General features: G+C 39.9%; 1 protein-coding gene across 2 annotated transcripts in view; it reads left to right on the forward strand.

The window, feature by feature from the left end:
- The first annotated feature begins 246 nt into the window (after window positions 1–246).
- The window catches only part of RFC1 (replication factor C subunit 1), a 93,916-nt gene continuing 79,394 nt past the window's right edge, over window positions 247–14,768 (forward strand). For both annotated transcript variants that reach the window (XM_075567863.1, XM_075567864.1), the window contains exons 1-3: window positions 247–399; window positions 12,250–12,369; window positions 13,661–13,736. In XM_075567863.1, the coding sequence (XP_075423978.1) occupies window positions 397–399; window positions 12,250–12,369; window positions 13,661–13,736 (199 nt within the window). In that variant the 5' untranslated portion in view covers window positions 247–396. The remainder of the gene's footprint in view (window positions 400–12,249; window positions 12,370–13,660; window positions 13,737–14,768) is intronic.

The following is a 14,768-nucleotide window of genomic DNA, read 5'->3' on the forward strand; positions in this document are numbered from 1 at the left end:
TGTGTGTGTGTGTGTGTGTGTGTGTGTGTGTGTGTGTGTGTGTGTGTGTGTGTGTGTGTGTGTGTGTGTGTGTGTGTGTGTGTGTGTCTCTCTCTCAGGACTCCTAATGATCACTGCTTCCGGACTGTGCGTTGACATATTAACACATGATGTGCATGGTCATGTTATTAGCATCATGCTGATTGCACTCGCCATGCTCACCCGGTTCTCAAATGACCCGCGAGCGCTGCAGGGGGAGGAGTGAGCGCGCGCTGCAGGGGGAGGAGTAAACGCGCCCGCCTCGTGCAGGCGCCCATGTCAGCCCGCCTGTGACGTAGCCCCGCCGCTATAGAGGACTTGGCGCGAAACGTTAAGCGCTGGGGTCCAGTGGCGGGAGCGAGGACTAACCCCCCAGCCATGGTAAGTAGCAGAGGTTGCAGCAATCCGACGAGGGGCTCGGTTTGCGACAGGAGCGTGCCGGTCAGGGTTACTGGCTTTGAGCAGGATGATTTAGCTCCTACGCACGCTGTAGTTTTGGTTTAGAGGATGGTGCAGATCTGTGTGAGGGGCGCGAGGATGACTAGTCTCACTCATTGCAACGATTAATGCGACACAAAGCGCGAGAGGCTTCCACCCGCGCGGTCACGGAGCCCTGTCGGTGTTATTTGTGAGTACACCCGGAGCGAGCTCTTATTGGACCCCTCTCTCCGGCCAGCTATGAGATTGCGATAAGGCCTGGTTCTGCGCCTCGCTTATTTCCGCACAGCTATGGTATCCTGGACTTCAGTCCCTCTGCCTTTCACATCCCATGCACTTGTCATTGAGCAGTGAGCGCCGCAGAGTGATCTCCCGTCACCGTTGCCTTTTACATTGCAATGATATGGCAGGAGGCAGGCACTCCACAGTTAGATGGCCGGTGAGCTCCTCGGGGCGGTCTCACTTGGCAGTAAACTGAGTGTGACCGGTATTAACGTTCTGTCACGTGTCCATCACTCGCGCTCCTGTGACGTAATAACTGCCCTGCTGACTTTGTGTCGGCGCTGGCGGGAGTAGTGGACAAGCTCTGCTCTGATTGGTCGCTGGGGAGTCTGTTATGTGACGTTACCAAGCGGAGTGCTGGATGTAAACAATGATTCGTGTCTGCGATTTTTTTTTAACAGCTTTATTAGACGAACAAATCACAATAAGTCAATATGATGGGCAATTTCAGAAAGCTGGTCATCAAACTTAAAAAGAAAGTGTAATGCACAGCGCTATAGTGTGGGTGTACAGGGATATGCCTAATAAATCACATTTTAAGGGTGTTGAACTGATTGACCCCATAGTTTTGTTTGCATTACTCTGGACCTAATTTATTTATTTATAAAATGTTTTACCAGGAAGTAATACATTGAGAGTTACCTAGTTTTCAAGTATGTCCTGGGCACAGAGTAAAACAAATAATACATGGTTACAAATAGAGTTACATAAATGAACAGGGTATACATTATATACAAGACATTGCATGCACAGTTAAAAAATATATATATTATAGGCTTATGTAAGAGTTACAGACCAGATTAAAATGTGAGACAGCCTTAGTTTTGAAAGAACTTAGATTGGTGGTGGATGTGAGAGTCTCCGGTAGGTTGTTCCAGAGGCTGGATACTTTTTTAAGCCTTGGGACCATGAACAAACAGTCTTTTGGAGTCTGATCTCGGATGATAAGTGCTGCATGTGGTAGGGGTGAGGAGCTTGTTCAGATAGATGGGTAGCTTGCCCAGACAGTATTTGAATGCAAGAGAGGAAAGGTGAATCACTAAATCACTGTAAACATAGGATACATGTCTCACTCAATGGGGTTTTTAACAAAGGTTCAACTGTATGGACATGTATGCATGTCTTTATTTATACAGCGCCATGAATGTACATAGTGCTTCACAGCAGTAATACATGTGACAATCACAGAAATAATTAATAATAGATAAAGGGGAGAAGTGTTTCAGACATAAAAGTAACATTTAGGAAAAGGAGTGCCTGCTCCGAAGAGCTTACAATCTAATTTGTTGGTATGAAGAATGTACAGAGACAGTGATGGTGAAGGTACTAGACCTTTGCACCAGTTACACTTAACACCGGGTCAGTGCAAGTTTTTTTTTTTTTTTGTATATTACATTGATTTGAATGGAGTAACCCCATTGCAGGATATTTGACCCAGAATACGTAGCGTTTGTAGTGTAGGTGAGAAAAGGTGAGTGCAGACATGGAAAGGGTTTGTGCATCAAGGGCCCTTTGTTCTAGTAAATCTAATGAAATTTTTTTTTTTTTGGCCGAGAGCAAATCCTATTATCTCTCTGTGTCTTGTGTACCAAGACATTAGATTGTACGATCTTTTAAGATTGAATGCTTATGTACAATCTCTTTTGTATGTCTTCAACACATTTTCTTCTTGGTCAGCAATATTCCTCCCAATTTAGATGTTGAGTTTAATGCTTGTGTACCGTTTTTGACAGTTTTTTTTTGATTATTTATTTGTTTCTGAAAAATCAAAAAATATGAATATTTCATCCTGTGTCGCAGATGTATGAGAAAGTTACTACATTTGCTCAGTGACTTGTAAAGGCAGACCCAGTGTTTCAGTGAGTGGAGGAAGTGTTATCGTTCATGTGTAGATCCTGATCTGCATACTGTATGTAAAGTACATGGGTTTTTCTCTGTGCTCTGTACCCTGGAGCCAACCAATCGGAAGGTTTGGGGAGTAGTGTAAACTGCTATTGGCTTGTACTTTTCACAGACTGTAATATTTGTAGGCCGGAGGAAAAACATGCTGTGATGGACTTTGTTAAAGGGGCAGTCCTTCCTAGCAAACTAATGACAGTTGTGTGTTTTTTATAGGCTATCTACCTCTCTATCTCTAGGCCCATAAGTGGTTCTATTCCACGGTGTACCTTACCGAAACCACCGTAGTTGATTTTGTTCTGAAGCCCCAGTCCCATTTGGGTAATAATAAAAACATATTTTCTTGTAAACTCGGGCTTAGCCCATGTGTGTTTTGCGCGCCCTCTGCGAAATAATGGGTTTTACTTTTTTCCCACCTACCCCCCATATATTTCGTTTTCACAAGAAACCAATATATAAAACTGTTACATTAAGAGTGATTTTATATATTTTTAGGAACGCCACCTATACTAATGTACCCAAGACTGATTTCTAGCTACCAGTCTGCCCTTCTCCTGCCAGTAAGCCCTGGTAAGAGAAGGCCTAATCCTGGGTTTTCTCCACCCCCTGCAGCTTCAGTGAGTCACCGGGGAGGCGGTGTGACTAGGCCTATGTGTCCAATCAGGGACTCCGACATGGTTCCTGTTTTTCCTGTACTTAAGGGGCTGCACAATCCAAAGTTACTCAGTTGTCTCTACCTTTTGAGAGAGACAGGTTCTCACACAGAAGTGCGGATAGGCTGTGCACTTACTGCCTTCTCCCCTTGGGGAGTAAGGAATGAGAACATTCCTCTGGATCTAATAGGGAGTCAGGGAAGAGCAAGGACTGCTGTGGGGGCCCTGTACCCGCAGTGAAGGTCCAGGGTACATCTTGGGGGTGAAGCCCCAAAAATTACTGTAACCACTGTGAGAGCTGTGTATGCTGAACATCGGCAGTGTGTTCCTGTTCATCTATACCTTCCTGCCTTAGGCCGCGCTTATAGCGACGGCAATGTGACGTCGCCCGCAAACAAATGCATTGTCGCCGCCACGCGACAGCGACGTGGCGACACGATTTTCGGAAGCCGGGAATATTTGATTTTTCAGGGGCTGTCGCCTCATGTGACAGCCCCTGAACCAATCAATGCCCGCGACGCCGCTGCAAAGCAAAATACAACTTTTTTGCTGACGGCGACGGGGACGTTGCCGTCGCGGGCCCTATTGGCGCGGCCTGAGACTGCAATCTATCGGGGAAGGGCAAAGAAGTTCTCCTGCAGGAATTGTCTCCACATCACTGGGGCCTGCAAGAGATGGAGGCGCTGTCACCGTGAGTACGAATCATTTACTACCCCAGAAGCCTGTTCTGTTCTCCCCTACAACAACGTGGGAAGCTCAGATCTACTGTGAGCCAGGAGGTATGTGTCACGGTAACTTATGACAAGATATAATATACACCAAAATACCTGGGTTGAACTGAACACGACTAGATATGATAAAATATAATTTATTCCTTGAAAAAGTTGAACATACAAGATATACAAATAACAGGCAAAATATAGACACTTACTTAAAGTTGGAATGATGGAATAGTCAGCAATCTTGACTAGCAGTTCATACCTCAATCTTGGAAATCACAAAGACAAGGGGCCTAGACTGAGCCGTTTAAATACAATTTCCAGTCCTATACCTTAACCTTAAGGCGCCTAGCTGGCTAGTGGAGTCGTTTGAAGTAGATTCTTCTTCCCATGCAAGTGTGAACTATGACACTTACAAACCACTCAGCCCCTTTGTTCTTGGCCCTAGTGTAAACAATCAGGGCGGTTAACCTTTGATCAGAGGGCTTATGCTAAACCATCTGGCTGCCCTCCTGACCTATTTGCATAGCAGATGGGCTCTGCGTTTTCCTATCAGACCCAAAATACCATTCATGGTTTAATATCTTCACATATTAATAGGCTCTGTTCTGTTGGGCCCAGTGGGTCGACACCTGCCAGTTTTTTATGCCGACAGTGACCCCACACAGGGGCCAAGTTTCAACTCTGCGACCTCCAGAACCGGAGATACATAAATGCACTTTAAAACACTTTTTAAAATACAGGATTCGTCCCTTTAAAAATGAATCTCTGCTTTTCACTCGTTCCCCATTGAAAACAACGGGCTCCGCCGCCATAGGCTTTAATGGCGCAACTCCGCCGTTGCAGTCAATGGGGTTCCCCGCCATAGACTTTCAATGGGGGAACCGCCGCCATTGAAGTCTATGGGAAAAACTACAAATCTTTACATTCGCCCATACTCCGTCTGGTTGTTCGGAGAGGGTTGGGAATGGCCAGGCATTAATGCCGGAACCTTGGCTACAAGCCACCCAACTCCCAGCCCTCTGATCCTTCCAGAACCGGAGATATGGACTTACATTTTTCACCATTTCGCACTTGGCCGTTTTCACGCCACGCGGCTTTTCCCCATTGGAATCAATGGCCGGCGCCGCCATAGACAATGCATGGGCGCACGCCGCCATTGGATTCAATGGGGCCTCCGCTCCGCCATTAAAGTCAATGGCGCGACCCTCTTTCTCCGCTCGACCCTTTCTCCTCGTCTGAGTAACTTACAAGGAGATTTTTGGAAAGGGGATACCCCAAATCACATTTAGCAATTGCATTTGAAAATGCATTACATACAGAGAGAGCATCATTGTTGCCCACACATCCAATTGGAGATTCTCGCCTTGCTAACAATGTTAAGACAATTGGTATTAAACAGGACTCACATGGACTGACAGAATTAAAAAACAAATGTCCTCTTTTTATTTCACAATTTAGTAAACAAAGTGGAAAAGTAAACTCTATAATTTCAAAACATTGGAATGTCTTATCCATGGACCCTGTCCTTAAAAAATATGTGGATTCTGGTCCTACTTTTGTATATCGTAGAGCGAGAACAATTGGATCTCATGTTTCACCAAGTGAACTCAAATCTTCTGGTCTCAAAAAACCTTTTTATCACTAGGGGTTCCTTCAAATGTGGCTCTTGTAGTGCATGTAAACACATGAAGCCTGCCAAAAGTTTTTTCCAGTTTGCCTTGCCACCGCCACCGCCACATGGTGTGAATATATTACCAAATAAGGAATTTAAGATTAACAGTTTTATAAATTGTAAAAGTCAATTTGTGATTTATCTAATAACATGTGGTTGTGGCAAGAGGTATGTGGGGAGGACGACTAGAGCCCTTAAGGTCAGGATGTTAGAGCATTTAAGGCTCATAAAATTGAGAGACACTAATCATCCAGTCTCAAAACATTTCACTGAATGTGGTCAGGGAGGAATTAATCATTTTTCCTTTTTGGGGATTGAATCAGTTATTTCTAAATCTAGAGGAGGTGATCATATCAACCTTCTGGACCGTAGGGAGGCGTATTGGATCTTCACTCTCCAAACGCGCTTCCCTATGGGCTTGAACATTGACTGGCAACTAACACATTTTTTGTAAACATTTTTGTGATAGACGTATTATGGTGTAATTAGTTGGTAATACAGATTAAATAAGACAATTGTCATTATATTGGACATTATATTCTTATCATTATAACCTTTGAACCTATGCCTTATCATGCAAATATTATGCTAATATGCAAGCTTAAATTGTTCTTTGATGTATCTTGTGAATAATACTTCATATTTTATAATGGTTGTATTTCCCTGGTTCCTATGATTTAGGTACACAATCTGTGTTATGCAGTATGTATGTGTAATATGTCTTTAAATTTACTTTTCTTGCACATTTTTTTAATCATGTCTAGAGGTTTTTATTTTCAACTTTTTTTGTATATAACTTAGTTGCAACACAGCTAGTTTTTTAATCCACCTTGTTCATGTTTTTCCTTGATATAATAGTACCCTTTATTAAGCATTAGTTTAGTTTAATATAGCTTTATTTCGTTTAATTATGCTTGTCCAGTTAGCAGCAATGTATTTTGTTCTGCTGGAATGGTCAATAAAGCTTTGTTATTGTGTTCCTATGTTTGGCCACATCCAAAATGGCCACACTGCCTTTGGTACTTCCTTTTGCCCTTAGATCGGCACTGAGTCGCTCTGTTATGACGTCATCAGGGTCTGATTTTTGGCGCGAAATGGCCCACAGGTAAGAGGGTATATAATGGATGTTATCACATTGTGTTTTATCCTTGAAAAAGAACGCTGCGACGTTCGAAATGCATTGGATGGGTCTTTTGCCACATTAAAGTGCCCTTTTAATCATTTTTTTGTCCTGGTTTCTTCCTGCTCCGTCTGTGCTGGTGCGCTTTTTGGTCTCCCTTTTCCCTGAAAAACTACGGATGCCTCATGGCTGGACACACCACCCCAATCGCGCATGCAAAAAAAGGTAAACAACATTATTAAAACCAAAATAACAACCCACTTGCTGAGTCTCTGACCTGTCAGCAGCTTCCCTGTCACCGAGAGCCTCCTCCCAAAAACCAAGATGGCGATCGGAGCAATCAGCTACGGAAGCCCAAGGAGGACAAAAGGGCTCACTGTACAAAACAGAAACTTCAAAGCAAGATAAACTTTATCAATTTAAAAAAAACGACAAAACACAATCGTAAAAAAGAAATAAAGAAAAACATAAAGCTATATTAAGGGATATACTACAACATGAAAATTGAACACTAAATCATATAAATATTTAAAAAAAGAAAAAGCTATATATATAAAAAGACAAAAAATATATATTGCCTATGAATAGACACACCCTTTTAAAAGTGAAGATACATAAAATATGTGATGATATAAATGTGATAAATATAGTCAAATTTTATAGTAATCGTGATATATAAATCAATACATATACATATACTTATCTAATTTTGTGAACCACATCCCATAAATTAATAAAAATAATGAAATGTATAATAATATAATGAAAAATAATTTATATAACATATATTTAATAGAACCAAAAATCTATGTAGTATATACACCACTAATGAATGAACTAAATAAATAGATCTGAAATAACCAAATTATCATAGAATAAAAAATAATAATAAATATTGAAAAAATTATGTAAATATCGAAATCATTAATTATTTTAAAGAAAATTAATCAATTCCCAATCTTGATTGATTCCAGATGTGTAAAGTGTGTCCATACTGAATATCCAGAACATCTCACGTCTGTTGAGCATGTTCAAACTATCCCCACCTCGTGGTGGCATATGAACATGCTCAACAGCCGAAAAGGAGAAGCCCTGGATACCTCCCTGTGGACAACCAACAAAATGTCTCGCAATAGGATGAATGATATTGCTTTTCTTGATGGCCCTTACATGTTCCATTATTCTACGTTTTAAAGATCTGATGGTACGGCCGATGTAATGTTTGCCGCAACCACAATGAATAATATAAACTGTATAATTATTATTTTTTATTCTATGATAAATTGGTTATTTCAGATCTATTTATTTAGTTCATTCATTAGTGGTGTTTATACTACATAGATTTTTGGTTCTATTAAATATGTGTTATATAAATTATTTTTCATTATAGTATTATACATTTCATTATTTTATGTTATATATATTATTTCTATTATATTATCAACCATTTCATCATTTTTAATAATTTATGAGATGTGGTTCACAAAATTAGATAAGTATATGTATTGATTTATATATCACGATTACTATAAAATTTGACTATCACATTTATATCACATATTTTATGTATCTTCACTTTTAAAAGGGTTAAGTGTGTCTATTCATAGGCAATATATATTTTTTTGTCTTTTTATATATACAGGCATACCCCGCATTAACGTACGCAATGGGACCGGAGCATGTATGTAAAGCGAAAATGTACTTAAAGTGAAGCACTCCATTTTTCCCACTTATCAATGCATGTACTGTACTGCAATCGTCATATACGTGGATAACTGATGTAAATAACGCATGTGTAACAGTCTCTATAGTCTCCCCGCTTGCGCACAGCTTCGGTACAGGTAGGGAGCCGGTATTGCTGTTCAGGATGTGCTGACAGGCGCATGCGCGAGCTGCCGTTTGCCTATTGGGCGCTATGTCCTTACTCGCGAGTGTCCTTAAAGCGGGGTATGCCTGTATATAGCTTTTTCTTCTTTTTTAAATATTTATATGATTTAGTGTTCAATTTTCATGTTGTAGTATATCCCTTAATATAGCTTTATGTTTCTTTATGTTTCTTTATTTTTTACGATTGTGTTTTGTCGTTTTTTTTTAAATTGATAAAAGTTTATCTTGCTTTGAAGTTTCTGCTTTGTACAGTGAGCACTTTTGTCCTTGGGCTTCCGTAGCTGGTTGCTCCGATCGCCATCTTGGTTTTTTGGAGGAGGCTCTCGGTGACAGGGAAGCTGCTGACAGGTCAGAGACTCAGCAAGTGGGTTGTTATTTTGGTTTTAATAATGTTGTTTACCTTTTTTTGCATGCGCGATTGGGGTGGTGTGTCCAGCCATGAGGCACCCGTAGTTTTTCACCTGACCACGTGATCGGGGAGTGTTTTTTGGCGGGAATTCACTTCCTCATTCGGGCATCCATAAATAGATGATTTCTTTGCACACTGGTTACTCTTTGATAAAGCGCTATGACAGCGCGAAACGCGTTAGAGAACCTGTTTTTTTCTGTAGCTCTGTCTACTTATGCATTAGAGTAAAGCATTTTTAATTTTGCTATTAGCCTCCAGCCCTTTATTTTTTTCAAGCAGTGCTCCACCATTCTTTTCTACTATTCTATTTAATATTTCCTAGCGGGTTGTTTATTTTGATTTGGAAATAACAAACACTGGAGGGATAGAGTTACTCACATTAAATAGCGTCATTGATCCGGTGCTGGCTGAAGTTGCTGTGATTAAACCCCACTGCTCACAGTACTACTACTGTGTAGCGGATTACACTGAGGTCTTTGTCGCACTTAGGAACCAATGGAGATGTGCAGGGCGTGAGTTTCAGGGGTGATTTTACGGTAACATTTTGTCAGGGTGTGTTTGGGTAGAAGGGGGCCAGTGTTGCAGGTTACCCCAAAACATGTACTCGGGAATATTCCCCAGATTCCTGAGGACATGAGGAACACACACCAGCGGATGAAATCCTTCCTAGAATGCAGTTTGCAGCTCATCATCAAATCTCCCTGCTTCAGCACAGACCAGAATAGTAAGACCGGGCAGGGGAATGAATCACATTCACGGTACACCGGTATATGCCCACAAACCGCAGGACCCAGGTTGGGGGTCAGTGTATATCTCACCAGGTATAAGTTGGCAAGAGTTATATATTTTTTAAGTTACAGTAATGTTCATTAGGGGTAAAAATCCATTTGCATGGGAGACAGAGTGGCTACTCCGCTCTCTAAGCTTCAAAGGCAATCCAGGATATGGAGGTGTTGACAATTTGTTAGCTTGCTTGGTAGGGGAAGAGAACTTCAATAAGCCATTCTGGCAAGATGTCACCCTGCCCAGACTGAGCAGCACCAGCTAAGAGGGACAGGGTCTTATGCTAAGGGGGCAAAGTTTGCACGTGCCCAGAGCAGAATAAGAAGCCCCCTCTGCCAGGTTTGCAAAGTATTGGCAACTACTGGGGACGGAAATATTCCCAGGGAGAGAGAGAGGCTGCACTAGTTATCTATAGGAATGTTAACCCTATAAGAACCTGTGCAGCCCATCAGGAAGAGAGTCTTCATGCTGTAACAGATTCAACCAAGATTCATCATGCTGTAAGAGATTTGTAACATCGTAACAAAGATTCAGCTAAGCTTCAAGAGTTTGTAAGAACTAAGGTTCCAAGATCCAGTACTACAGGAACAGAACGAAAGAAGCAACTCTGGCGGAGTAAACGGCAGTGGCAAGTTGGGCTGCTGACCAAGGACTGTTTTGGGCTCTTTTCGCGAGCAACTCCCGCTCCTGGGAAATTGCTCCTTGAGACTTTGTTTTGCAACCTTTCGTTTTGGGAACAAGATATTTAGTTTTACCCCATTCCAGTAAGTGTATTGTCGTTGTAATTGTAAACCAAGCTGTGTATGTTCATTCTGTAAATAAATCACAATTTATTTTATCTCTTGTTTTGCTGAATCAAAGGATCCGGGTATTTTGGTGTTTAAAAGTTCTGGTCTACCGTGACACATACACACAAACATCTTATCGAAAATATCAATGTGCTTATTAGGTCTACTAGCAAATTAAAATCTCCATTTTCAACACGATGAACAATAGATAAATACACAAGAATGCCACTGAAGCAAATACTCCAGAATGTGTTGCCAAAAATTAAAAATAGGGATTCCATTTTATTTAATGTTTCCACGCTAGTTATTTTATTTTGATTTCTATTTAGAAAGACTTGAGTTTTCTATTTAGAAGGGCCCAAAGCCTGCATGAAAATTCACATTGCCATTTCTGCTGTTTGTTCTGTTTTACTCAACCCCACCTGGCAGCATATTGTGTTTTTTTTTTTTTTTTTTCCCTCTATACAGACTTCAAAGCATCTTTTCAATCGATTCTTCTCTTTTTTAAATTTTTTTTTTTATCTTGAGCTTTTTAGATGAGGTTCTTTTTATGTTCAGTGATGTCGCTCACTAAGGAGGGGCTATCGGACATTTAATTTAAGTTTTGGCTAATGTATTGTATCAATAAAATGTAGGCTAAAATCAGTGTGGAAAGAACTAGAGCGCTTAAACTAAACCTTGTATGGTGAAGAAATCTTTAAAAGAGCACACGCACTCTTCCTCCTCCCACCCCCACACAGATTAAAAAGGAACATCTACACCTGTTACTTGTTATGAAGCAATGACTTGACAGAATGTAGCATTATACATGTTCATTTTGTGCGGAATGTTACCATTAATTGTATTACTAATTACAATTAGTGTAAAGTCCAGTGGTATGTAATTTGGAAAAGTACTACATACGGACAAGTCCCCACATCAACACTGCTAATTTCTTTTGTGTATGTCTAAGAGATGCCCAATGCTTTGGGTTCCATGTAGTCCCCACACACGGTAAATCCCACGTTACAAAAATTGTTCTCGTACGCAGAAATGAGCTATTAATGTCTTTGCTTGAAGAGTTACCTGGGGCACTTTTGAGAACCGTGCATTTTTAGACCCTGTTTCCAGTGAACTTAAGGTACACTACAGACACACTTACACTGCAGCTTTTGTTTTAATAACCAACACAAAACAAGCTGCCATGATGTGGGCATTCATATTTCTTTGGTCCCACATTCTAGGGGGGATATATTTCACCCTCCTCAAAAGTATAAATACTTCTTATTGGAGCTACAGGCAAGTTACGTTCTCTGTACAAGAAATGTTGAGGCCACACAATTCTCATTTCCATGATGGTCCAATAGAAGTTTATTTATTTATGTATTTATTTATTTATTTTTATGCTTCCGTTTTAGTAATGACTGGGTAATGGCACGAACTCTGTCTTGTTAGTCCTGGTACTCCGATGAAACAATAATTGACTGATACTCAAATGAATTGTTCACACTAACGAACAACACTCCTTTATTCTATATTTAATGTTGGACTAGCAGCTTCATTATATTGTGGATTTTTTTTGTTTTGTTTATTTTCTAGGATATCCGAAAATTTTTCGGGGTTACCTCAGTTGGAAAGAAACCTGGAAGTGAAAAAGTTGATAAAGCGAAAACAAAGAAACCTGACGAGATCTCAGGACGGAAGAAATCAAAGGACAAAGTGAGTCTCCCTCCTACCATCTGTGCAGAATATTGCTCGTCTTTCTCTATTACCTTTTGGTTGTCTGAGCTATTAGACTGGGTGCTATTGTCCAATTCTATGTTTAAACTTTCTTTTTAGTCTAAGTTTGGAAAAAAAACTTGGCGGACCTGGTCTCCTAAATACTTATGGATCTGACTTTGGTACTCTGAGGTTGAACGTTAGGGCTGTGCCTTGATTAGGAGGCATCTATTCTGTTGATTATTGCAGATTGGGTTGATATGTGATGAACTGTTCATAACAGAACAAAATGGAGCATTGATGATTTTGAGACTACAAACTTTTCGTAGCATATTTTCCAAGTGCTTTTCTCTTTTTTTTTTTTTTTTTTTTTTTTAAACTATTTTGTTGTGTATTTTTAGGGTATGATACATGGGAGGACTGGCATTATGACTTAATATAGTGCTAAATTATTATCCCAATATTAGACTTCCCATCAGAGAGCTGCCAGATCTTTCTGCTGATCTTGTGTCTTAATGCCTGTTGAAAGCTGACGTTTTCAAGTTTCATTCACTCATCTAATAATATCCTTACAAACCCTTCATATTATTGTCATTTCTAGTGGACTCATTTATTTAAAAATAAAACTGACCGGCTAGTTTACAACCAGTTATGCCACCAATACATTGGAAGCTCTGCTAAACAGACCCCTTTTTGCAATAAAGGTGTGTTCAAATAAAAACTTATGATTATGCAAATGTTTAAAAAGGCAAGGTTTAGCTATTGGTTAGTCAATTTTATCAGTCAAAGTAATCTTTCGTCGTGTCCGTTTTCATGTTAAAAGGAATAATCGTACATTCCCTAGATATACTGTATTTCCATGCCAGTTGGTTTGGGGAGACGTATTAATTGGATATGACTACACTACCTTATGTTAAACGGAGATTATGTTTAAATGTACTGTTATGTTCTGTTTTAGAAACATAGGGTACAAAAAAAGCTGTCCCATTGCACACGCAAAGTAATACAACAAGATGTAAAACACATGGAGGTGCTTCAGCAAAGGTATCTCGCCACAGCAGAGCTGCATAATCTGGAGGTTTGCTCATTAAACTGTGATCATGCCAATGGGAGAACTATTGCACAGAAACTCCTGTTAGTTATTGATCTGGAAGTGTCACCTCCAGTCCACCTCTCTCCAATGTGCGCATGTTAAAAACGAATCACTGTCCTCACTACAGAGGAGACGCATCTGTCTAAAACTTATCATTTTTAACAAAGATGTGTTTTTTTTTTGTTTTTTTTTCTTCAGATAAAGAGTCCAGTTAGTGGTGGTGATTTGAAAGGGAGGCAAGGAAACAAGAAAAAGAGAGTTATTTATGACTCTGGTAAGATTCTTTTGAGGGGAGCGTAGAGATTTGTGACTTAATGCAACAGCTATGCATGGGCAATGTGCATTAAACATTTTGACTTTCCCTCCCATAAAAATATGGCATACAGAACAGAAATGTGAAGAATATTATTATGTTGGTTTTGTTGTAGCTTTACTTCAAAACTAAAATGAAGTTATTTCTCCCTCTACACTCCCTCCCCAGTTTAGATGGCATATGCAGCAGAAAGAGGAGACCCTGCTATAAGCCTATGCAAGCTGTACAATATACAGTGCAGAAACCTTTAGTTTACAACTTTCGTAGGTTGGATCCTGCTACTATATATTATTTGTCACACTTTAGGCAAAACGTTTTGCCAGGAGCACTTTATTTGAGTTAAGAAACTAGAGCCTAAAATGGCCCTGATCCTTTTCGCAGGAATAAGTGACATTTTAATTTTCTCCCGCATGTCAGTTTGCCATCAGAACACATTAAAATGGTGCTTACTGGTACTTTAAGGCCAATCTCCCCTTAAAGCCACAACAAGCTCCCTCCTCAAAACAAAATGTTAAATTATTTTTTGTGTTTTTTTATATATACAGTTGTGAAGTTAATCTGCAAAAATAAAACCATAAAAGGCACAAGTCAGACAGTGGTATTGCAAAAAATATATAGTTAGATATTTATTGTGGAGCATGGAAACGCTAGACTCCACGGTAAATGTGTAACTATATTTAGCAATACTCCTGTCTGGGTTGTGTCTGTTTTATTTGTGCTATGGTTTACATGCGTGATTTGTTCCAGTTTACTTGTACTTGCATTCACAAGGGCGCACCCCTGTTATGATTTTCTCTCCCCCCCCCTGCACCCCCCATGGATTTGTTCCTCATAGGTTCGCTTTTTTTCACGCTACATCTGATACCCTATTATCTTTAGTAATTTGATATATATATATATATATATATATATATATATATAGATATATTGTATGTTTCAAATTACTAAAGATAACATGGTATCGAATGTAGTATAAATGTATATCAATGAGAA

The sequence above is a fragment of the Ascaphus truei genome, chromosome 1, assembly GCF_040206685.1.
Source record: "Ascaphus truei isolate aAscTru1 chromosome 1, aAscTru1.hap1, whole genome shotgun sequence".
NCBI classification, from domain to species: Eukaryota; Metazoa; Chordata; class Amphibia; order Anura; family Ascaphidae; genus Ascaphus; species Ascaphus truei.